Genomic DNA, 25,939 nt, shown 5'->3' on the forward strand with positions numbered 1-25,939 from the left:
TACTAATAAGCTTCGAATATATTCATGATCTCCTTTTTTGAGCCTTATTCTAACTAGTATTTATAGCCTTACACTTCCAAGAAACACATCCTTGAAAAGCAGAAATCATAACTGTCATGGACCTTATACTATGGAATTCCTTGCCTTTTGATTCCATTCATTTTCAAACAATAAAAAAAATAGCTGCTGTAACACCATCGTTGACTTAAATGGAGTTACACCAGCAAATAAACGGGCTTTAGTGTTTTTTACCCCATATTTAGAAAATTTTACTGATCATCATCTTTCTATATATGACGTTCTCTGTTTATCCTTTTTTCTCAGAGTGGTAGTGTGTTTTTAATATGGTTGTGAATTACTTCAGGATATCCACATCACCTGGGAACAACAAGGGGTTTAAAATGTATGACTCTATTAATTATTCTTTGACTACCTATAAAGAATGATTATCTTGTTTCACATTAAAATGTTATATTATGCTAAAGAAAAATGTGTCCATAAAAGTTAAACAGAATATTAGATCCTGAAAAAAGCATCCCTCTGCCCAGGGTTGGCACAGTCATATTCACCTCTTCAGTGCCACTGAAATCCCTAGGCTTCTGTTACCTCTTTAAACAGTGGTGGATTTCATCCCTTGAGCTTGTTCACCTGTTACTGGAAAAAGCAGATGAACCAAGATCTATATCCAAGAAAAGACTTAGTTTTGTAATGCTTAATTTTTTCCCACTCTGCTGCCTGGTGGAATTCATAGTTCTAAGTGAGGTGCCAGAGATTCCCACATAGTACAGGAAGATTCATAGAAGTCAGTGATGTGAGGATGGGGAACCTTCTAACTAAACCAGTAGGAAATGCCAAAGATAGGGGTAGGGAAAGGGGAAACACACTTATCTCTGCCTGAGATTCTCGGCTGTAAGCCCCATTTATGGAGTTAGGTCCCTACAGTAAACTTTCTCATGAAAAACCAGAGGAAGAAGGGAAGTGTGGAAGAGAAAGATGCACCCATTATCCCCACTTTCTATAAAGAAATATTCAGTGGGCCAGAGAGAAGAAGTGAAGATTGAGGTTAACTTTACATCACTCGATCCACTGGTAGATCTTGGAGCCTCTTGGAGTTGATCCAAGGCTGGGATTTTGGGGCTGAGTTTCCACGTGCATGCATGCACACACCCCAGCTCAGCAGATCAGTCCACTGGGGAGGGAAGGGCCAGGGGCTAAATCAACACCCCCGTGGTGAGGGACAGTGCCACAGAGGCAGGTTGAGCGGGGCCGCTGCTGGGTGGGACTTACCTGCTGGGGAGTTGCTCCCCCAAATAATTTTTTCTCCCTCTGCCTTGATATACACCCCCCTTCCCTCCCCACAGACTTACCTGCTGGGTTGGGAGGACATGGGGGCAGCAGTGCACAGTAGATCTTGGGTTGCTTTTAAATGTCAAAGATGATCTCCTACTTAAAAAGGTAGGAGACCAGTGCTCTACAGCCAGTAGCGAAGGGACTCACCAAGAATATGAGCAGTCAAGTTCAAGTCCCTATCTCAATTATAGTTTACTTATTACAATTTACTTTATACAAAGCAGAAGAGTTTCAGACTAAAGTGAGGGTATGAACTTGCGACTACAAAGTCATATCACATCGGCATCTTCATAGTAAATGCCTGCATGTATGCCCTTACGCTGTTGTAATGCAAGGGAGCTTATTCTGCAGTCAAAGTTAGATAGGCTAGCCCAGCCCTATCAGCTTTACTGCAGTTATTGCAAAGCAGCTGTTTTGCTGCAAGCTCAGATCTTATCTTGCCTTGTGGTAACTAGTTAGTGTGAGAGGAACTCATCCTAGAATGTCCAGTTGCCTGATGTTTAGGACATTTGTTTGCAAAGTGGGCTAAGTTCAAGTTGCTGCTCTAAACCAGGCAGAGCAAGGATTTGAAAACAATTTCCCACCTACCAGGTGAATGTCCTGACTGTAAACTTATGCACACTATGGTAGCTGGTTGCATGCATCAAAAAACGAGGAGGAGGGGAGTGCTTTAAGCAATAGACCTTAGATTTAATATATCAAAAAACAATAAGGATGAGTTAAATGTGCTTCAAATGAACGTAACTGATGAATTTGATAGAAAATGTGTGATGACACGATCCACTACATGACACGATGTGCTACGTTGCCATATGGTGCACTACAATGATGTAGAGATCATATGGGTCTACATGTGATCAGCAGCATCATTGCTGTAGCAGCATACTCCCTCATTTTAGTGTGCCACTACAGCAGCGAAGCAGCGAAACCTAATCACACACTACATGCACAGCGTAGTACTTCTACGAGGAAATACTAAAGCACAGTGACGTGTAGATGCACCCAATGTATTTAAAATAGTGAATTAAAAAATCCTTTTTGAAACATCTTTACTCATTTATAATCCATGCAAGTTTACAACATACTATTGCCCAAGAAAATGATGATGCTTTTGTTTATTTGTTTATTCCTTAAGGCCTTTGACATACAGGTGAGGGTACTGAGCCGTATACCTCTGGAACAACCTGAACTGATTCCTTCTCAGAAGCGGTGTGCATCACTGATCTGTGTTCAGTTTGCTGATCATTACCTAAGCAAGAAGGACTACATGCAAGCTGTTAAGAACTACAAAGAGGCACTATTTTATACTCCAACAGACAGTAAAGTAAACAGCTTCTTAAACCCAAATCAGTCTGTTTAACAGTACTTATGTGTGTGTTTAAGTTAGAACAGTGATTCTCAACTAGGGTGTGGTAGCACCCTAGGATACAAGATTTCTTTAGGGGTGCTGTGGCACCAGGCCCGTATAAAGGAGGTAAGTGCTTACTCCTCCACCAATCAGGCACCCACCAATGTCCTGCAGGCAACTGGCTTTGTTGCTAGCTGCTCCTCTGGGGTCTCGTGTCCCTGCCTCTTACCAACCCCTGCACTGACCACCCTCACACTCCAAGCAGCATACTCTGCTGACGGAAGATAGATGTAGGGCCATCAAGCCATGATTTTTAGATCAACTTCTTTACTTCCTCCTCACATACTCCTGGAGCAAATCACCAAAGCAATAGTCACAGCATTGAGGACTGTGCTCACCTTCCCCAGGTACAGACTGTGGGCAAGGAGGGGGCAGATAGTGGAAATAGTGGGGCACAGTAGGGTCCTGCCCCTGCTGCCCTTACCTAGCACCAGCCTCTGCATTTTCAGTGGCCACTATTACCTCTTCCACCTCCTGCAGGGACCACTACCTCCTTCAGGAGCCTAATGACCCACCCTTAACGCTCCAGTCTGCCTCACTAAGCAGCCTCTAGCAGCACAGAGCATATGTGCCACCCCCACCATGCTCAGGGATACTCTGCCACCCCATGAGATCCTTTAAGCGTTCCATGAGGAATGCAAAGGTAAGCGTTGTAAGAAAGAAATTAGATTTGAAATGGGATGCCGCATAATTCAGAAAAGTTGTGGAGGAGTGGCGTGAGTCTAGAAAGGTTGAGAACCACTGAGATAGAAGAACAGTTAGCCAGCTGTATTTTTTTTTAATTCCAAGATATTTTTTTGGAATAGTACAAAAATGTAAGGTCACCATGGGTACATTCTTAAACTTGTATTCCAAGCATTTCAGAACTCCCAGAAAAAACAGATATATGAAAAAAGGAAACAGTTTTTTCCAAGTGTTTTTTTTTAATATATTCATTTTTTAAAATGCATCCATCCAAAAACAGGGGGAACATATAGATTCATAGATTCATAGATGTAGGGTCGGAAGGGACTTTGCAGATTTTCTAGTCCAACCCCCCTGCCTGGGCAGGAGAGAAAACTGTGTTCAAATGACCCCAGCTAGGTAATCGTCAAGCCTCCTCTTAAAGACTCCCAAGGTAGGAGCCAGCACTACTTCCCTTGGAAGTTGGTTCCAGATCCTAGCCGCCCTGACTGTGAAGTAGTGCCTTCTAATGTCTAGTCTGAACCTACTCTCTAACAACTTATGGCCATTATTTTGTGTTACTTCGGGAGGTCTCTCCCATGGTCCCCCCTAGTAAGTTTATAGATGGCCACCAGGTCCCCTCTCAGCCTACTCTTGTGAAGGCTGAACAGTTTAAGGTCCTGTAGCCTCTCCTCGTAGGGTCTGCCCTGCTCTCCCCAAATCATGCGAGTGGTCCTCCTTTGGACCCTCTCAATGCTGTCCACATCCCTCCTGAAGTGCAGCGTGCAGAACTGGATGCAGTACTCCAACTGTGGCCTGACCAGTGTCCCGTAGAGGGAGAGGATCATCTCCTTGGCCCTGCTTACGATGCATCTGTGGATGCATGACAAGGTGCAGTTGGCCTTCCCAACCACATCCTCACATTGGCGGCCCATGTTCATCTTGGAATCGGTAATGACTCCAAGATCTCTTTCCGCCACTGTGCTTTCAAGAAGGGAGTTTCCCAGCCTATAGATATGCTGCTGGTTCTTACTGCCCAAGTGCAGCACTCTGCACTTGTCAGTATTGAATCCCATCCTATTCTCATTTGCCCACCCCTGTAACCTGTCCAGGTCCAGCTGTACCCTGTCCCTCCCTTCTAGAGTGCCCACCTGCCCCCAAATCTTGGTGTCGTCCACGAATGTAAACAGGGTGCTTTTCACCCCCTCATCCAAGTCACTAATAAAGAAATTGAACAATGCAGGCCCAAGGACCAAGCCCTGGGGGACTCCACTGCCCACGTCCCTCCAGGTTGAATATGACCTGTCCACCACCACTCTCTGAGTGCAGCCCTCAGCCAATTTGCAACCCATCTGACCATGTAGGCATCAGTGCCACAGTCATCTAGCTTTTTAAGGAGAATGGGGTGGGCGACAGTGTCAAAGCCTTTCCTGAAGTCCAGAAAGACTACATCCACTGTGACACCTGCATCCAGTAATTTTGTGACCTGATCGTAGAAGGCAATCAGGTTGGTCTGACAGGACCTGCCCTTAATGAAACCATGCTGGTTGCCCCTGAGCATCATCCCCGCTGCTGGTCCTTCACAGATGTGCTCCTTGATAATCATCTCAAAGAGCTTCCCCAGGATCAAAGTAAAACTAATGAGCCTATAGTTGCCTGAGCCCTCCCTCCTTCCTTTTTTGAAGATGGGGACAACATTGGCCCTCTTCCATTCATCCAGCACCTGGCCAGAGTACCATGAGTGCTTGTAAAGCCATGGCAGGGGCCCCACAATAACCCCTGCCAATTCCCTCAACACCCTGGGGTGGAAACCATCTGGACTTGCTGATCTGAATATGTCCAGTCCCTCCAGAAGTTCTCTAACTTGGTTCTCCCTGTCCCTAGGCCTGGTGAAGTCTCTCCTGAATCCGTCCCAAATCTCAGTGGTGGGAGTCCCGGTCCCTGCACAACAAATTGGAGGCAAAAAATTTGTTAAAAAGGTCTGCTTTTTCCTCTGGTGCAACCACCAGATTGCCCAGCGTATTCTGCAGGGGCCCCAAATTACCCAGTGCCTTCTTCATACTCCCTAAGTATTTAAAAAAGGACTTTTTGTTGTCCTTGATGCAAGCCCTATTTCTGTAGCTGCCTTAGCTTTTCTAACAGCCCCACTATACACCCAAGCGATGGAGGTGTACTCCTCTTTGGTGATAGCCCTTCCCTTCCACTGGGTTACCTCCTTTTTTGCAATCAGGCATTCCCAAATGCTGTTGGTAAACCGGGGGGCTTTTGAGCACTCTTGCCCCCTTTGATTCTCATTGGGATTGTCACCCCTTGGGCTCTAAGTATTGTCTCCTTAAGAAACGACCACTCATCTTGGGCACCCAGTTCCCCTACTCTCCAGGACCCCAGTGCCTCTCCTACCAATCTCCTCAACTCTTTGAAGTTGGCCCTCTTGAAGTCAAGGGCTACTGCCTTGCTGCAGGCCCTTGACACCCTGCTCTGAATAGTGAATTCCAGCAGGTGATGATCACTGTCACCCAGGTGGTCAAGAACATGGAGTCCCCTCCCCAGGTCATCGCCTGTGGCTAGGACCAGGTCCAGCAGGGCATTTTCCCTGGTGGGACTGCACCTACTGGGTTAAGTGGAGATCCTGTATCTCGGCAAGGAACCCTCATGAGCGGTCAGACCTGGCTGACTGCTCCTCCCAGCAGATGTCCAGGTAATTTAGATCACCCATGACAGCTACATCCCTTGCCTTAAGTGCCTCTGCAAGCTGACCTGAGAATTCATGTGCACATATAAAAAAGCAGAATCAGCAGAAAGACAATTTCATAGAATAGAATAAATGAAACACAATCCTGATTTCAAGTAAGAAAAAATGATAATTTTTCTTAGACTGCTGAAACAGTAAAGACTGAGCCCAGAAAACTCCTTTTTATGTTTGGTTGACTGGATTCTCAGGTCTGCTTGGTAATACAAAGTGGCAGTCAAATGACTGGTGGCTGCTGCTGAGGAATTCCTTTGGCACAAACAAAAATTTCATTGAATTCAACAGGATTTTCCCAAATCAGATTCTTACTTTCCTTTTTCATGAAGGCCGCATGGTGAATACAGCTTTAAAATATTATGTACATTCAGCTTCAGTTGGCTCCACTGAGAGCCAGTAGCAATCAGTATGTTACAAGGCTGAGTTTCTGATGAACGTCAGATGAGAGCACTACTGCCATAGGTATATTTTTCTACAATATGTTATTCTGATGTACAAAATTCAAGTACCATGTAGGGAGACTTTTCTGTAATTCACTTGGGCCTGTTTGTTTTCAAGAGCAATAATTCCATCCTCATCATTGGGTTTACTAAACTAGACTAGACAAAGCATTGAAGAGCCTATTGTAGAGAATAATTTTCACTGGCAGGAGGATGGAGTAGGTTTCATAACAGGACAAATTTATCTTCAATGTAACTTCACAGAATCATAGAATCAATGAGTCAGAAGGGACCTAGACAGACCATCTAGTCCGCCCCCCTGCCATGGGCAGGAAGGAGCACTGGGGGTGGCAGGGTCATAAGACCCCAGCCAGGTGCCTATCCAGTCTCCTCTTGAAGATTTCCAGGGAAGGTGAGAGCACCACCTCTCTGGGAAGCCTATTCCAGGCTCTGGCCACCCTTACAGTAAAGTAGTTCTTCCTAATATCTAACCTAAAAAGTCAATCAGAATTGCATTGGAGTAATTTTGACTGAATAGACCTTCGCTGGATCTAACCTCTGTGATTAGAATTCTAAATCAATGAGAAAACAAAGATGACTCTTAGTAGTAATTGCAATAATCATTAAAATTATTCATTACTAATTATTCTTCCTCGCATTCCCAGGTTATATTGCAGTTGGCTCATCTTTATTTGCTATATGGCGACATCGAGTCATGTGAACATCAGTGTGCTCTGCTTCTTCAAGAAGACAACAGCAATGAAATTGCAGCAATGGTATAAATGGGTAGTATATAAAAGATGACAGTCTGGCAATCAGAGAATTGTTTTGACATTTTTTCAGAACCTTCTAAAGACTGTTACTCTTATACTGGCATATTATGCTTGCTGCCCAAGCAGCTGTGTTGAAATAGAGGATAAGCTAGGTTGAGATTACTAAAAACATGTTATACAGGAAGGATTCTAGGGAAAAATAGGTGGAAAGAGGAAAATCAAATGTATATACCCCAGAAATGAATTTTGTATAGGGTGGTCCATTTATGTGCATAGGCCAGGGAGGGGTAAAAGGCTGTGCAGTCATCCACTGTATGCACTTACCACAACTCATGGTAAACAGTGCTCACTAACTACAGGAACAGCTTGGGTAGGGTAACCATATGGGACACAGCTTCAGGCAAAGATGGGGTGGGGTGGTGCAGCTCTGACATTACTATGCAGGCACCTAAGGAAGTCAGTGGCCTGTTAATGACCCATTTGTTCTTTACTTCACAGGTATTAACAATCATCTTCCCTTTTTAATGGTCATTCCACTAATCAAGCTAATCTATTTTAGGGCAGTTTTGTTGTCTGCTAGGGCTTCCTATTTCCCAGCTCATGCCACTCAGTCTCCCCTCCCTGCACCTGGGACGTTCGTTTTAATTTTCACAGGCCGAAGACTAGCCTCCAAAATCCAGGATTGTTCCGGCCAAACTGGTCAGCCTATTCATGGGGGCTCATCATCTTGTTTCTCATGAGGGCCTTCAATACCAGCCTGGAAGTTGACAGGCCCATCCTGATCTGTTAATGCTGTTTTAGAATGCTAGGAAGCAGGATGGTCAGTTTCATGAAGGATGTCGTTAAAGGCGGTACGAAGTAGATGTTGGGGCTGAAGAATTCCTTTTCAGGTTATGCATTTAACCATCATTTGGTGACATCAAACTACTTATCAGTGTCCTATAACATAAAACTAAGATTGAGCCAGTAGATGGCATGGAAGTTTTCCACATGCTAAATTTATATGTTTTTACTTGTTATATTATGTCTTTCAATATGTAACAGTCAAAGAAACCATTTCCCAATTCAGGGCTCTTCAATGTTATTTAAAGAAACAAGCCTACTAAAATAAAACCAGCCACAAGCACACAGAAAAATCTTTTAACTTCTTCTTCTCTTTATCCATTCTGCTCTTCCTCTTACATATTCATTATCATATTTCTTTAGCCGCACAACCTCGATAGCCTGTTCTTTGAATCTCTAGTCCTTCCAATAAGGGCTGCAGTCTAGACATACACTATATTAATAAAATGCAATTTAAGTCACAAGATGTGGCATTCAGTGCAATAGTCACTTTTATCTGGAATAGCTAGCAATCTTGACAATGAAAACATCTTATCTGCATTTTGTAGTTAACCTATTTAAATGAATGGGGCTATTCATGCTTCTCAACTTCTGTGTCTGTCAGCAGACTGACTGCAGATGGACAGTTCTGTATAAGTTTGCTGTTGGTTCATGTTTTGAGGCTCTGGTTACTGTAATCATAATGATGAGAAATATTTAAACTGAAAATTCTCATACCTTTTTGAAAGCTTTAAAATCTTTGACAAGGACTTAATTTCATGGCATGTTCCATAGGCACAGAAAACATGCAGCCCCCTAAGGAAATATGACAAGATTCAGCCCCAAAACAAGAAGCTGGAGTATTCTTATATATATTCAAGTGTCCATCCAAAGATTCATGTAGATATGACAGTTATTCCAGAATAAGGTAGCAGAATAGCTACTTTGGAATAATTTTATATATGAACACTCTTGTTTTGGGATCACTGGGCCCTTTTATGGTTTAGCTTGATTTGTTTCCTAAATTGATTAAGTTAATTTGGGAAAAAAGCCATCTTTGCACCCCTATCTGGTGTGATTCCAGAACAACTATTCTGGAATTAGATATTCCAGAATAACTCCACGGTGCGTTCACATGAGCATGTACTTGCACTGTGCAGCACCTCAAAGGCTTTTGAGGCACCACAAAACACACCCTGCATATGTGATTTGGTTCTCCATGCTACATATTTGCATCACGGAGCCGAATTTAGATACTGGGAAATTCTGGTATCAAAAAAAAAGCATGCTGAGAGAAAATGGCACGGCGCATGTGGCAGCAGCATGTGCCACCCAGAACTAAAGCCTAGTCAGCCAGAGTCACACTCTGGTTGCCAGCCCAGCTCTGCACTCCCGGGTCACCATCACTGCAGCCCCAGGAGCCACCCAGGACCTAAGGTAAGGCTGCTGGGGCCAGCCCAGGTACTGGCCCCAGCCTCCCATATCCCATCTGGAATAATTTGCCCTGTGCCAGAGCACACATGCAGGGGCATTCCCAACAAATATGTGCCGTTGCTATTTGTCTCCAAAGAAACGCACGTGCATGCTTGTCTGGATGCACCCCTTGTGTAAATTAAGCAAGGATATTGCAGAAGGTTTTGTATTGCATATTTCAGATTATTTACATTTAGTTTCCATTCACCATTATTTTTAATATATCCTTTTCTGTTTGTCATGTTTCAAGAAAAGTAGAATAATTTCTGGTTACTGCAAGGAATTATGTCATTGCAACTTTTCATGCAACACTTTTGTTCTTTGTTAGATGATGGCAGATCTTATGTTTAGAAAACAAAAGTATGAACAAGCTATATACCTTTATCAGAAGGTTCTGGATAAAGCACCAGGTATCTACTATTAAATCAAATTCTTTTTCTGGAGGTTCCCACTTTAAAAGGATAACTAAGGAAATTATGTGATATCCTTATTTTCTTTAATCTACGAAGCTTCCAAGTACCATCATCTATAATATGAAGATTTTTTGTGATGCCATGACACTTAAAAGGACAAGATGAATAAGTCTAAAATGTGACTGTGGTTTAGCACAAGGCTGTCCATATTCTAAGTGGCTGGACGCACATGCCTTTTGGACCACACTAGTGGTTACTTGCCATGCGAGTCACATCAGCTCGAGCTGTTGGGTCCCCTTGACTGCGTGCTTCCTGGGTTTTCCCCTTTCCCCCCACAATAGCACAGCACATGTGGGGACCTCCCTACTTTCCCTGCACTATGCAAGCAGATGCCTTCCCACACTGTACTACACATGCTAGTGCCCTATCTCACTCTCAGTTCACCGACCCCAGGCTCCTCTGCTGCATCATGTCACGGCTCTCCCAGCACAGCGAGAAGTGGAAGCTAAAGCAGGGAAGAGTTGCCTGGAAACCCCAGCTTTTGCTCCAGCTGGAGTGATGGAGAGAGACAGAATGATGGAGAGAGCAATGGCTGGGTGGGAGCCTGGGGGGCATGAATTAACCCCCTGCATGCTGCAAGTTGGACAGCCCTGCTTTAGCACTTTTAAAGACGTGAAAAAGTTGGTGAATTCGAGGTTCCTTTGTTTCGTCATTGGAAGGCTTAGCCTCTTCCCAGCTTTGAATTCTTCAAGCAGCATTACCATATGTTGATAACTATCAACAGCAAAACACCTTAAAAAAGATTGATACAATCTGCATTAGTTAAATATGAAGATAACATTTACTTTGTTGTGTTGTGTAATTTGTAGATAACTTCTCAGTCATGGAAAGATTAATTGATTTGCTAAGAAGAAGTGGTAAGCTTGATAAAACTACATTCTTCTTTGAAATGGCAAGGAAACATTCAACTCGAATACCTTTAGAGCCTGGTTATAACTACTGCGAAGGACTTTACTGCTGGTAAATTGTACAAAGTAATACTTGTAAATATTACGAATACTCATTCTGCCTTTACCGATTTTTCCACTTCCAGGGTTCAGTTGGTGAACTGAAACAAGCATTTTGGTTCATGAGAACTATTCTTCGCAGATTGGTTTGCTTGGAAATTGAATTCAGTACATATTTAAGCAAATAGGTTTTGTGTGGGAATAGGAAGTGTGTTAGATCATATAGTGAAAAAGACCAAATGAATACAGTACAGTCATAGGTATGACCTCTACCTGACTCAAGAAGTCTATGGGCCAACGAGAGGCAAAGCGCTGCTTGACCTGGTACTGGCTACGGGGGACGACCTAATCAGTGACCTAGTGATTGATGGGAAGCTGGGTGACAGTGACCATGAGCTGATCACCTTCACCATCCGCCGTAAAGCTGGCAAGTCAGTCAGCAACACAGAAGTCCTTGACTTCAGAAAAGTCGACATTGACAAGCTCAAGAGGCTAGTCGGTCAGGCCCTCAGGGACCATGACCCCAGGGAGAGGGGAGTTCAAGAAGAGTGGTTGCTTCTGAAGGAAGCGATCCTCAGTGCACAAGCTAAATCTATTCCAACATGGAGGAAAGGCAGCAAGAAGGCACAGCAGCCCCCCTGGCTCTCCAGAGACCTAGCGGACCTACTGTTGCTAAAAAGGAAAGCCTACAAAGGATGGAGGACGGGATTCACCTCCAAGGAGGATTACTCCGCGCTGGTCCGGTCCTGCAGGGAGCAAACCAGGAAAGCCAAGGCTGCAACTGAACTCCAACTAGCTTCAGGCATCAAGGACAACAAAAAGTCCTTTTTCAGATATGTGGGGAGCCGGAGGAAAAGCAAGGTCAATGTTGAACCCCTGCTAAACCAGATGGGGCAACTGACAACTGACGCCCAGGAAAAAGCCAACCTATTAAATAGGTACTTTGCGTCAGTCTTTCATCAGTCACACGGGATGCCCATGCCTGCTATGGGACAGGGAAATCTGGGTAAGGGGGATCCCCTACCCTCCATCAATGCTGACCTCGTGAAGGAACACCTTGAGAAGCTGGATACCTTCAAGTCAGCTGGCCCTGACAACCTGCACCCCAGGGTACTCAAGGAGCTGGCGAGCATCATAGCCCAGCCCCTGGCACAGATCTTTGAAAACTCCTGGTGCTCTGGTGTAGTGCCCGAAGACTGGAAGAAGGCCAATGTGGTGCCGATCTTCAAGAAAGGGAGGAGAGTGGATCTGGCTAACTACAGGCCCATTAGCCTGACTTCTATCCTGGGGAAGATCTTAGAAAAGTTTATTAAGGAGGCCATCCTTGAGGGACTGGCCCAGGCTAACATCCTAAGGGACAGCCAGCACGGGTTTCTTGCGGGTAGGTCTTGTTTGACCAATCTCATTTCCTTCTATGACCAGGTGACCTATCTCCTGGACAAGGGAGAAGAGATTGATGTCATATATCTTGACTTCAAAAAAGCTTTTGATCTGGTATCCCATGATCACCTCTTGGCCAAACTGGCCAGTTGTGGCCTTGGCTCCACCACGATCTGCTGGCTGGGAAATTGGCTTTGTGGTCGGACCCAGAGGGTTGTGATTGATGGCAGTCACTCATCATGGTGCCCTGTGACCAGTGGGGTCCCTCAAGGCTCTGTCCTGGGACCCATCCTGTTCAACATCTTCATTAATGATGTGGACATTGGAGTCAGGAGTGGACTGGCCAAGTTCGCCGATGACACCAAACTTTGGGGCAAAGCATCCATGCCAGAAGATAGGCGGGTGATCCAGGCTGACCTGGACAAGCTCAGCAAATGGGCAGACGAGAACCTCATGGTGTTTAACACCGATAAATGCAAGGTTCTCCACCTTGGGAGGAAAAACCTGCAGCACCCTTATAGGTTCGGCAGTGCTACGTTGGTTAGCACTACAGATGAAAGGGACTTGGGGGTCATTATTGACCACAAGATGAACATGAGCCTGCAGTGCGATGCTGCGGCTAGTAAAGCAACCAAAATGCTGGCGTGCATCCATAGATGCTTCTCGAGCAAATCCCGGGACATCATTCTCCCCTTGTACTCGGCCTTGGGGAGGCCGCAGCTGGAGTACTGCGTCCAGTTTTGGGCTCCACAATTCAAAAAGGATGTGGAGAAACTTGAGAGAGTCCAGAGGAGAGCCACGCACATGATCAGAGGTCAGGAAAACAGATCTTACGATGACAGGCTGAGAGCCATGGGACTCTTTCGCCTGGAAAAGCGCAGGCTCAGGGGTGATCTGATGGCCACCTATAAGTTTATCAGGGGTGACCACCGGGATCTGGGGGAACATCTGTTCACCAGAGCGCCCCAAGGAATGACGAGGTCGAACGGTCATAAACTACTAAAGACTGTTTCAGGCTGGACATAAGGAAGAATTTCTTTACTGTCCGACCCCCAACGTCTGGAACAGCCTGCCATCGGAGGCGGTTCAAGCACCTACATTGAACACCTTCAAGAGTAAATTGGATGCTTCTCTTGCTGGGATCCTATGACCCCAGCTGACTTCCTGCCCTTTGGGCAGGGAGCTGGACTCGATGATCTCCCGAGGTCCCTTCCAGCCCTAATGTCTATGAAATCTATGAAATAAAAGAACAGAGTAAAATAGAAGACATTTGGTTGACTTGTATGTCAACTTCAGAAGGTTTATTACAAGAGACTTGAGGTTGTATACAGCTCCAGCAACAAGGAGTGAAAGTTTGGCCCCTTTCAAGTCACTGGCAAAACTCTCATTGATTTCAGTAGGGTCAAGTTTTTGCCAGAGTTCTTTTGGTTTAATACACTAAATTCTATCAAATAAGGTTTTGCAATGAATAAAATATAGTTCTTTATAAAACACCTTTTCAATCAGGAAAATCAAAGTAGAAGATTACCTACTTTAATTGAGCCCTAAAGTTTGGTCCTGCTTTAAAACATGACTGCGAACTTCTATACTATATTTTAGTGATTCATACATAAGATTAGAACAAGTGGAAAGATTTTAGATTACAGGCTCCATCTTGGATGTGACAGTCAGGCTGAGGTTCTTTCCTTCTCATGTATAGTAAAAACTCCACAGGCCTAAATTGCTCATTATTGAGCTCTGAAGCCATACAGAGTTCAAATTGCATATTCAGGGCTACTTGTGAAACTTGATTGCCAGCAGTGGATTGCACAGGTAGACCTGATTGGAACTTAATAAACAGTTTTCTCGAAACACACGATACAATACAATGCACGGGTCAGCTCATTTAGTATCACCTGTAGGGGCTTTAAAGTGCTCAAAGACAAAAAAAAGCAACAGAAAACCTTATTCTGTAGATATCTTTATAGGGTACTCTTAAATGAACTAGCTTAGGTTCTAGAAACAATGTAACTGCATTAATTTAGTAATTTGCCTAGCTAATTTTTCATGTACGTGGAACCATAATATACTTAAGAGAAATATTAGATTTTATTAAAACTTTATGTAAATAAATATGGAAATGCCTTTATAATTAAGATTGATGACAGTCTCACAGACATGTTATAACTAGACATGATATATTCTACTCAAACAGGCACATGGGACAACCCAATCAAGCACTGAAGTATTTCAACAAAGCTCGAAAGGACAGTGAGTGGGGCCAAAGAGCCATCAGCAGTATGATTCAGATTTGTCTTAATCCTGATAATGAGATATTAGGAGGAGACGTGTTTGAAGGCCTTAATGAAGAGAACAGGTAAGAAAACAGACCAGCACTTCTGGAAATGATTAGTAACAGAGAAAAGTCTTAGACTATCAGGTTCATCTCCCAAGAACTATTTGAGAATAACTTTCAAGGTCTGGTCATTTCTGTACAGAGACAGAGGGTTTCAGTTCAGCTGCCCCCTCTTCACTATATTCACCAGCACAAAATAGAAACTTTTGACATACTTGTTTTCCCTCTAAAAATGTTGCCATCCATGAGTAGAGAGAGGTAGTTAACCATGTTAGTCTGCAAAGTAGGCTGTCACTTACAAAAACTTATGCTTTCCTGAACCAATTAGTCTCTAAAGTGCTACCTGCCTTGCCCTCTGCCTGTCTTTAAAAATGTTGAGAAGTATTTAATGGTTGTGAAAACTACTATACTGAGAAGCCTAAAACATAATAGCCTGTTCTTAGTTACAAAGTAGGTATACAAGTAATGGCAATTTAAGGTGCTTCAGCTCTGTTCTGGATGGGCGCAGTGGTTTTGTGATTTAATAATATTGAATATATATAAAATCTGCTTCTGTGTATGTACAACTATAAATGCATCCTTGCTCTGGTATGATTAAGAGTGAAAGATGAGCGCAGCAGTTGCTTTTACCATTCATCTATATTTAACACGTTTTGAAATATCAGAGGTTTAATGTTATCAGTAACTTAAAAGAGAAACAAGAAGCTCAGCAACATGGGGTGTGTACAGCTGAGAAACTACTGAAGGAGTTTTATCCTCGATCCCAAGATGACCAAAATCAACTGAAGATGCTACAGAACTACTGTCTGATGACCACTAAAGACAAAAGTAATGTGGAGAAAGCTCTTAGTGCATTTATAGAAATGGCCCAAAACGAGGTAAGAAATTCTTCAGTGCATTTTGCATTCTGTTCTGTTGTAGCATGCTAACAGCCCCATGCATGTTTGGTTTTTTTATCAAGAATATTTTTAAATGCCCTGATTAAATTATGATTAAAAGTATTTTATCATTTTTCATTAATAAATCCTTAATCATGTGAAGTGTACAATAAGTTTGCATTATTGAGGTTCTGGTTAACTCAAGGAATTTTCATTCCAGTCAAATGGATATTGGGGAACAAGGGTTTCACTCTGCAGTTCAAGGGTGTTCCTGTTCTAGCAAAGCTTTTCATGGCATGCTTAGCTGAAAGTATACAAGTACCCTTCCAAACAATTATGTAGGTTTAAAGTTATCCATATGTTTAAATGCTTTGCCAAACAGAAGCTAGAGCACTTAGCAGCTTACTGAATGAATCCCTTGCCCCTGGTTTGTGCCTGTTGACTTAATAATGTTATTCTGGCAGTGCACCTTTGGTGCCTGCCACTTTAAGGGCAAGAGCAGGCAGCCGCCAGGTGCCTAATGAGGGCAGCCATTTTTTAACATAGGCCAGAGCAGCAATAGTCTGTGTTGAGCAGCCAAGGAGACAACATCAGGCTGAGCTGCTCCTGGAACACCTTGGGGGTAAGGGTGAGGCTATGGGGACAGAGGAGTCCTCAGTGGTCCTGGACATGATCTAAAACTGTAACCTGCCAAGATAGGGAGGCCTGGTGGGACTGCCAGTGGCGTGACAGCCCCACTTAAATACAGGGACCATGAACCTACCCCGTGTAAGGTGGGTCGAGGCACCTAAACCCAAGCCCCCACCTTTGGGTGGGTTACTAAGAAGGAGGAGTGGGGTCAGGAGCCCACAGGGATATAAGACCCTGGAGGCCCTGGGGAGCAGGCAGTTGTGGAGTCCTAGAGAAGGGGGCAGTTGAGAGACCCTGAGAAAGCAGGGGTGTTAGTGGGCCCACCCAGAGTAAGATGCGTGTTCAAGACCTGAAGGACTGCGTGTAATTTGGGGTTGAGTAGGGCTGAAGGGATGGTCAGAAGGGCAGCCCCAGGGGGTGTGTTGAGTAGAGCTGAAGGAAGGCCAGAAGGGCAACATAAGGGCCAACCCCCCACAAGATCATGGTGTTGTGTATAAGGAGCCCGGTGAGGGGCTAGGCAAAGTTCGTCTTCCATTTGGTGAACTGGCTGGCACTACCCAGGTGAGGGTCATGGGAGAGGCTCAAGAGACTGCATGTCGCCAGCCAAGGCATGATTCAGATAAGCCTGATGGCCAGAAGGGTTGCTCCAGGAGACAGCAGGGCAGAGTGGAGGGGGCACAGTATACTGCAGCAAGCAAGAGACCGTGTGAGAGGGGGTGGAGTGTGAGAGGATCCTGTGAGAGAGGGGCAGTATGAGTGTGTGTGTGTGGGTGAGACCTGGTGGAGGACTAGGTTTGGTCCGGCTTGTGGCCAGGAGTATGATAACATCTTGGATGCTGTCTGCAAGGAATGGGCCATGGTATAGGGGAGGTACAGAGATGTGGATAGCGTCTCCTGGCATCAGGGCATAGAATGGACAGCCTCCCGCTTTTATCGCCAGTGTATTTTAATAGCAAAGTCGTGGCAAGCGAGACTGGGCAGCCTGCCCTACATAGAGAGGTGGGCGAGCTGATTTGAGATTCAGCCCCAAGCTTGCCCCCGTCACAATTATATACTTAGCTTTGTTATAGAGCTTTCGTCCAGATACAGTTGACACTATGTGGATGGATTCTAAGATTAGAGCAGGAGTGTTGGTATGTGTTAAATTGGCATCTCTGATCTTCTCATGGCAAATTAAGTACTGCAATCAGAAATACTGAGAAACCTATTCATTTTAATAAACCATTGACAGTATTGCTAATTCTTATAAAAGACAGTGAAACCCATAATATTTCCAAATCATGGAAAGAGCTTGTTCTTCAAACTGGCATTTTTATTTGACTGTTAATTTTTCTAATCTGTACGATATGTATATATTTTTAGAGAGAAAGTGTTCAAGCCATTTTGGCAATGGCACAAGCCTACATGATCCTTAAGCAGACTCCTAAGGCTAGAACCCAACTAAAACGGTTAGCTAAAGCTAACTGGACTGTCTCAGATGCAGAAGAGTTGGAAAAAAGTTGGATTTTACTGTCTGATATATACTGCAACAGTGGAAAGTATGATCTTGCAATGGAGCAACTGAAACGCTGTTTACAATACAACAAGGTGAGAAGAAAAGATGTTTACAAGGAGATCTTGAAAAGTAAAAATGCGTTTTGATTAGCTTGGAGTATGAATGCCAAAGCAATGCTGGGAAAACTGGTTTCATTAAGAGTCATTGATAGTTAGCCCAAAAAGTAAAAGCTCTGAACACCAGCTACAGTTTGGAACCTGGATTTCAGTAAAATTGACTAATGGAATAAAATCAATGTGATTGTCATGATGATTAAGATTCTCATCTCATTCAGTTTGTGAATTTGACAAAAAGGCAAGGATTGTTGTGGGTGACATCTTTCACTGGACCAACTGCATGGTTGGGATAGACTTAGACAATCTTTTAAATATGACCTGAAGAGGAATGCTTCACATCTGAAAGCTTGTCTAAGTCTATCCCAACCATGTAGTTGGTCCAGTGAAAGATATCAGCCACAACAATCCTAGCTTCTCACATAATTCCTGGAGCATCACAGCTACAACATCACTCCTACACTACCAAAACATGAATTTTACAGTTAATTTTGGTTGGAGCAGAATTTGACCCTAAATGCAAGAAGTGGTTTATAATTAATTAGCTAACTAGTTAGTTATGGTTTCACATTTAAAATCCTAAAAATCAGGAAATGTAAAAGTGAAGGCTGTAAAATCAATGTTAGATTAGCCAAGTTGAATATCCTGTTTTAGTGTACATATTTATGAGCTAGACAGTAAAGCATCAAGCTACACCTTTAAGGGAAAAAATAGACAAAATCTAGTGTTTTTGTATTGTTTTACTAATGTATTTAAATAGAAAATATAATTTAGGATCCTGATTTACAATCTAGAGAATGCTAAAATGACGTAAAAATATATTAATTTTTAATCCATTTTAGTCGTGTTCAAAAGCTTATGAATACATGGGTTTTATTATGGAGAAAGAACAGGCCTATAAGGATGCTGCAGCTAATTACAAATTAGCTTGGAAATATAGTAATCAAGCAAACCCTGCCATTGGTGAGTTGATAAAAACTTATTCTATTTTAAATCCTCCTTGAAAATTAGCCAGCATATTCATTCTTGAATCATTGTAAAAGATTATATTAAATATCCTGCAACTTTATTTTACATGGTCTAAAAATGCAAGAAATACTTGGGCTATGGTAATTTCTGTCTTCAGTTATACTGATGTAATCAACATGATGTTGGTGGGGTTAAAAAAAGGTGTAACAAATACAGGAAGAAGAACTTTAATGACAGCTAAGAGTTTAATACTGCCAAGAGTTTACTGACAGCTAATAATAATATTGGACAAAAAGTGAAGGGTTATTGTTTGGCCAGGGACATGGTACTTTTTATGTATAGGGAGGACTAAATTCAGAAGAGTCCTGTATAGAGATGAGTTACATTTCGACAAGATTCCTGAGTTCCAGGCCCTACTCAGGATTTTTTTTCAAATAACTGACTAATGTAAAATGTATAAACCATCCAAGAACAAGGACTGAAAACCAGATCTTCACAGAGCTGAGGGAGAACCGTGGCCCCCTCGAGATGTTACATGTATTATGGGTTAAAAGTGAGTTTCATGCAACTTTTTTGAAACATGCCAGACCTTCAGGCAAGTTATCCCACAATAAAAACGATGAACCCACAATAACATTTACAGATCCACCTAAGAGAATTCATGATTAAATCTTTTTAATCAGTTTTAACATCTGGCCACTCCCTGGTGCTGGGCTGCCACTGCACCATTTAAACTTACCATCTCATGGGAAGCCTCTCATCAGAGACAAGCTCCACCATGCTGGGCTGCTCATGCACCCATTTAAAGTGCCCCTGGAACATGCTGGCACACAGACCCTGAGACTGATGAGCCACTCTCCAAACCTAGGCTCCCTGCATGCCTTCTCCTTTAAAAGTCATGTGTGCATCCCAACTGCACGCATGCCCTTTGAACATGCCGGCACACAGAGAGTCCAGGACTTGGAGGCCACTCCATGATCCAGGGCTGCCCACGTAGCAGCATACCTACAGGTTGGGGAACTCCCCTCTTGTCAGCACAGAGGCGGAAAAGGATCTTGGAGTCATCATTGACCCCAAGATGAACATGGGCCGGCAGTGTGGGGACGCAGTCAGGAAGGCCAACCGCACCTTGGCATGCATCCACAGATACATCTCGAGCAGGTCCAAGGAGGTGATCCTCCTCCTCTATGTGGCACTGGTCAGGCCACAGCTGGAGTACTGCGTCCAGTTCTGGGCGCCGCACTTCAGGAGGGATGTGGACAACATGGAAAGGGTCCAGAGGAGGCCACTCGCATGATCAGGGGACAGCAGGGCAGGCCCTACAAGGAGAGGCTGCGGGACCTGAACCTGTTCAGCCTCCAAAAGAGAAGGCTGAGGGGGGATCTAGTAGCCTGTTATAAACTAGTCAGGGGGGACCAGCAGGCACTGGGGGAGTCCCTGTTCCCCTGAGCACTGCCAGGAGTGACCAGGAATAACGGTCACAAGCTGACAGAGGGTAGATTTAGGCTGGATATCAGGAGGCGCGACTTCACGGTCAGGGCAGCTAGGATCTGGAACCAACTTCCAGGAGAAGTGGTGCAGGCTCCTACCCTGGGGGGTTTTAAGAGGAGGCTAGATGTACACCTTGCTGGGGTCGTTTGACCCCAGTACTCTTTCCTGCCATGGCAGGGGGTCGGACTAGATGATCTGCTCAGGTCCCTTCCGACCCTAGAAACTATGAAACTATATTTAAAGGGCTTGCAGGCAGCCCAGCACCAAGGAGCTGTTCCCTGATGTTAGGTTCCCTGAGCACTGGTAGATGCACAATAGGATCTGAGGAATGTTATCCAAGATCCCCAAAATCATGCATCCTACCATGCCAGACCTTGAACATCTGCCATAGCACACACTCGTTTTGGCATCCAGATAAAACTCTTCAGATCCCATAGCACGATTTAATTTAACATCTGGCAGGAACCCATGAGGCTATGAACTCAGCCTCTCTCTGCAAGCTCGTCTATCCCCATGGTAGTGCTCAGTGATCCGGTTTCAGTAGAAAAGATAGGGAAAGCCTTCACTCAGACTATTGTATATCTTGGTGGCATGAGCAATCTCCGTGGAGTTGGGAAATACGTTTGAATCCCTTCACTCTGGGGCCTACAGCTCGGTTTCCTGCTTTGTGGACAAATGCTCTATCCACTGGGCTCTTATGCTGTAGGTAGGCACCATTTTTTCTATTTTGAGTGAAAGTGACGGTGGCTGCTAAGCTTCCTACTGAACTCATGCTGTTTGTGTTTGCTAGACGTGCTTGCAGCATGCCGAAAGGATGAGTGTCTCCCCTACGTTTGGGTCACAACAGAGAGCAGATAGCGGCTAAATGCCTGCTTCCTCAGACTGGAGCACTTCTGTGCATGTGTCGAAACCTATGTTTAGACACTACATTGTGGCAGCCCAAAATGTAGTTGCTGTGAGTGGGTTTTGTGGCACCTGGAGTGGAATTTTCTGAAACTTTTTTGCAAATTGAAAATCTAAATTTCACCCAACCCCTTCTATACCAGTTTGCCAGTCCAGATCTGATCCTGAGAGGTTAGTCACAGAGGAACCATTTATCAAGCATCTGAGCACAGGAGGATCCCCAGTTACTTTTTACGATAGATTTACTGCCCCTTTGCATCCCAGGAGAAATAGTTTCATCTTGAAAAATGTCCATCACATCCTGGGAAGCTGAATTATATTACAGTAATTTCTTTTTATCCATTAGCAATTTTTCTTTTGTGTCCTTGTTTTTTAATAACCAAACACAACACATACATTAATCCAATTAAACATCCACAGAGAAATTTTTGCAGCACAATTTACAAGTTCATAATCCTTTGTTCAATTTTAGTATATCCTATTTTCATTTTAGTTAATTATCATTTTTTGTCTGAAGCACTGTTTAATACAATCTGTTGACTTAAGTGGACATATAGGCTTGTGTTCCAATTACAGCATGTTCGTTTCCCTTTTTTTTCCAGGTTTCAAACTTGCTTTTAACTACCTAAAAGATAAGAGATATGTGGAAGCAATAGAAGTTTGTCATGATGTAAGTTCTACATAAAACTGTTAATTACATCATGAAACATAGGGTGATTAAGTTAAGTTATAACTGACAATCTTTTCTTTTTTATTAGGTCTTGAAGGTGTGCCCAAGTTACCCCAAAATTAGAGAAGAGATTTTGGAAAAGGCTCAAAGAGGTCTCAAACCCTAAAAATAGAGTTCTTTTTTAATATAAAATGTTCTGACATAGAAATATGACACATACTAGAAATAAAAACGTATCTTCAGTAAGGATTATGAATTTTAGACTTTCTAAAGAGAACAATGGGCCTGATTCTCATTTTTATTTAAGACCCCTTTCTGGCAAGGTGAAGAAGCCTTCCAGTAGGAGTAGACTGTGTTTATATCCAAGTGAAAGCTCCTTTATCCTACTGGGAAGGGATAAAAAGACTTTCTTGTACACCAGATTCAGGCTTGGCATAATGCTAATATCAGAGTTTAAAGTTTTGAAGGATTGCTTTAGAACAGAGATGTCAAACTTGTTTCGATCCTAAACGAGATTTTCTGCAAGCCAGATCCAGACCTTCAGGCTTCCCATGGGCTGGACAACCTGTGAGTGGCAATGGCGTTCTTCCCACTTTCAGCATGGTTTCAAAACCCAAAGACTAAACACCATTGCTGCTTGCCCTCCCCATTTTTCCTGTTACCTATTTTAGTCACTAAGTATGACTAAACCCCTGATTTCAGCAATGGCTATTGGGGTGCAGGAAGTGAGTGGCATTAACTCCCTGGTTTCCAGAGCTGCATTGAAACAGTAGTTCCAAGGGCCTTGGGGATTAATGTCACTGCTTCATGGGCTTTGGCAGTCATAACAACAAGCCCATAAGTCAAATCAGACCTGTGAAGGAGGGTAGTCTGGCTTATGAGAAACTGACTGGAGCAGGCTATTTGCTTAACACCGCTACTTTAGAGTATTCCTGGGGCCTCACAGACTTATTAAATGTAATATTTCAAGTTCTTTTACCAGCAAATATGGGCTATATTTTATAGTTAATAAGACTAAACCATCTTTTTTGAAATAAATGTATTAATCTATTCACTAAAAATAAATGAGCAAGTACTATACTATGAAATTTTGTGGTTTCTGGTTTTGAACTTTATTTTCAATGCTTCATTAAATTTATTGTACTTTTTATTTGTTTGTTGAGGCATTATTTTTAAAAATGTGTAAAAAGGTAAAGAAGGACAGAGTTTTATCTTATAGGTCAATGGTTCACAACCTTTTTAACTTCAAGGCACTACACCATGATTTTTCAGAATTTAATGGCACCCTGGTTGAAAATCACTGAGTTGGAATCTAAAATCAGAAGAGTTATGCAGTGGTGCCTTAAGGCTACAAAGATTGAGGACCACTGATCTAGTATGTGCCAGGTGAGGGCAGGAGGGACAGGACCTCAGCCAGCCGTGCCCCAATCTTTTCATCAGATGCCCTCTCCCTGCCCGCTATCTGTACTTGAGAAAGCAAGGGCAGCCCCCCACCAGAGACTCCTCCAGAGTCTTTCATGCTTATGACCAGAGCCTAGAGGTAGGCAATAGTTACTGCTGTAGAAAATGGTGTGTCCCAGATTCTGTCCGTCTCCAGATCACACGTGCTTTATATCAGCTTCAGCCAGGAATCTCTATCTACTCAGGACCCAGAGCCCAAAACCTCTTCTGAGTTCATCTATACCCATTTTTTCCATATTAGGTTTCACTCTTTTATTTTCAAGTGGTGATAGGGATTGGCACATTCTGCCATTTAGTCAGAGAGGTTATCCAGAAACTGGGAAGGAGAGCGCTTGCTTGCAGCGGGAGGGTGGTGCTGGGTTTGTGGGTGGGCATGGGGGGTGTATGTGGGTGGGTATGGCCCCCCCCTGGCATCTCACCATGTTGCACAGCCCCCACCAGAAGCAACAGTATGTGGCTGGCCCACGGGGCACTCATGTCCACGGCAGGCAGAGCTCCCTAGCGGTGTGCAGGTCCAGGTCCAGCCAAGTCCCAGGAGTTATTTTAATCACTAAAATATGAGCTAAATAGAAGGCAATATTTTACAGTTAGGGTGGCCAGAATCTGGAACCAGCTTCCTAGGGAGGTGGTCCTCGCCCCTACCTTGGGTAAATTCAGAAAGAGGTTAGATGATCACCTGTCTGGGGTCTTGTGAACCCAGCATTCATTCCTGCCTGTGGTAGGGGGTCAGGCTAGATGATGTGTTCAGGTCCCTCCTGACCCTAACTACTATGAAACTATGAGCTGCACGTGGCAGCATGGAGCCAGCCTGGCCCAGCCCAGCCCAGCCCAGCCCACTGCTGCATGCCTTCAACCCAGACTGGGCTGGCTCCATTCCAGCATGTGGGGATCAGCACTCCTGGTGGGAGCTGCACATCAGGCCAGGCCAGCTCCATGCCTCCACATGGGGCTTCCAGCACTCCAACCAGGAGCAGCAGAGAGTTGTGCGTCATCAGGCCAGGTGGGCTCCCTGCCACCATTTGCAGCTCACTGCTAGAGTACTGGAAGCCCCATGTAGAGGCACAGAGCTGGCTGGGCCTGGCCTGATGCCATGCAACTCCCACCAGCAGTGCTGCAAGCCCCACATGCTAGCATGGACCCAACCCAGTCTGGTCTGAAGGTGCGTGCCAGTGGGCTGTGCCTGGCTGGATCCGTACCTCCATGTGCAGCTCCCGGGACTCAGCTGGAGCCATGCACTGCTGGAGAGCTCTGCCTGCCATGGCCATGACTGCTCCGAGAGCCTTCTGCCTCCTGCTTCTGTTGCCACCATTGGTGGGGGATGTGTGCGGGAGGATGTGTGTGGCAGGGGGACTGGTGCCGTCAGTGGCAGGGGCTGTGCACAAGAGGGGGCATGTGGCAGGAGGGCCCACACCTACCCCCTGCACAAATCCCACACGCTTCCACACCCACACCACCCAACACCCACCCACAAATCCCACACCCTCTTACAAACCCCCCACACCCACCCACGCACCCCCACACCTTGACAACCCCCCACACACATTCTACACCCACTCCCAACCATACCCCGCATCCCCCCCATACACACAATATACAAGAATAAGACTTTATTTTGAGGCTTTATGCAGCCTCCTGTATATACACCATGCAAACACAGATAAATCAGTACAAAAATGTTTTTTTCTAAAGCATGTTATAGTTAATGTTTGATTTCTAGCATATAATTTGTTTTTTTTCCCTGTTCCAAGATGTCAACACCCCCTCCCAAAAGGAGTATTTCCAGGGGCGAGACGAAGGGCTTCCAGGGGCAACTATCAGAAGTCAGGGGGTGGGACTTCTGGTCCCAAGATGGCAATTGGGGTGGGGCACCTGGCATGGGGTGGGGCTGCCCTTGCAGCCCTCAACAGCTCACCAAAAAGTCTTTAAGCAGCCCTCCAGGTGAAATAATTGCCTGTCCCTGCTCTAATGGTTAGGATATTCAGATGGAGATATTCCGGTCCAAGGAGCCATCTCCCTGTCTGGCTGAGGAGTGTACTGAACCTGTTCCTGAATGATTGCCTCCAGCCCTTTTCTATTATAGTCTATTATTTTAAGGGACCTACCAAATTCATGATTTTGCAGATTCTGCAAAATCCAGTATTGTCCATGAAATCCAAGCAATGCTTGCAAAATCCACGGGGGGAAAAACTTGCAGAAAAGAAACTGCTCTCTCCTTGGAGGAAGGCAGCAGTCCTCAGCATCCTGCAGCAGTCCAGCAGGATGGAAAACAGGGTTGGGGGAAGGGTTGCTGTCTAGAAGAGCTACAGGCAAGCTACACCCCTGTCTTGCACTGATAGTTGGCTGCGGGGACTACCTGTCATGTGGCTCCATCCCTCTCCACCAATCAGCAGTGAGGGGTGGGGCTGCATAATGGACAGCCCTTGCAGCCAATCAGTGGTGAGGGGTGGGGCCACATGGCAGGCAGCCCCTGCAGCCAGTCAGCAGTGAGGAGAAGGCCCACCAGGGCCCCTCAGCCAATC

General features: G+C 44.5%; 1 protein-coding gene across 1 annotated transcript in view; it reads left to right on the forward strand.

The window, feature by feature from the left end:
• The window catches only part of TTC21A (tetratricopeptide repeat domain 21A), a 72,021-nt gene extending 48,981 nt beyond the window's left edge, over positions 1–23,040 (forward strand). The window contains exons 20-29 of the mRNA XM_090047779.1: positions 2,486–2,674; positions 7,273–7,383; positions 10,004–10,085; positions 10,958–11,108; positions 14,670–14,831; positions 15,493–15,688; positions 17,681–17,905; positions 18,769–18,889; positions 21,892–21,959; positions 22,048–23,040. Coding sequence (XP_089903905.1) covers positions 2,486–2,674; positions 7,273–7,383; positions 10,004–10,085; positions 10,958–11,108; positions 14,670–14,831; positions 15,493–15,688; positions 17,681–17,905; positions 18,769–18,889; positions 21,892–21,959; positions 22,048–22,125 — 1,383 coding nt within the window. The 3' untranslated portion in view covers positions 22,126–23,040. The remainder of the gene's footprint in view (positions 1–2,485; positions 2,675–7,272; positions 7,384–10,003; positions 10,086–10,957; positions 11,109–14,669; positions 14,832–15,492; positions 15,689–17,680; positions 17,906–18,768; positions 18,890–21,891; positions 21,960–22,047) is intronic.
• Positions 23,041–25,939: the final 2,899 nt, after the last annotated feature.

This window comes from Crocodylus siamensis, chromosome 5, assembly GCF_052110815.1.
Source record: "Crocodylus siamensis isolate JL-2025a chromosome 5, ASM5211081v1, whole genome shotgun sequence".
NCBI lineage: Eukaryota > Metazoa > Chordata > Crocodylia > Crocodylidae > Crocodylus > Crocodylus siamensis.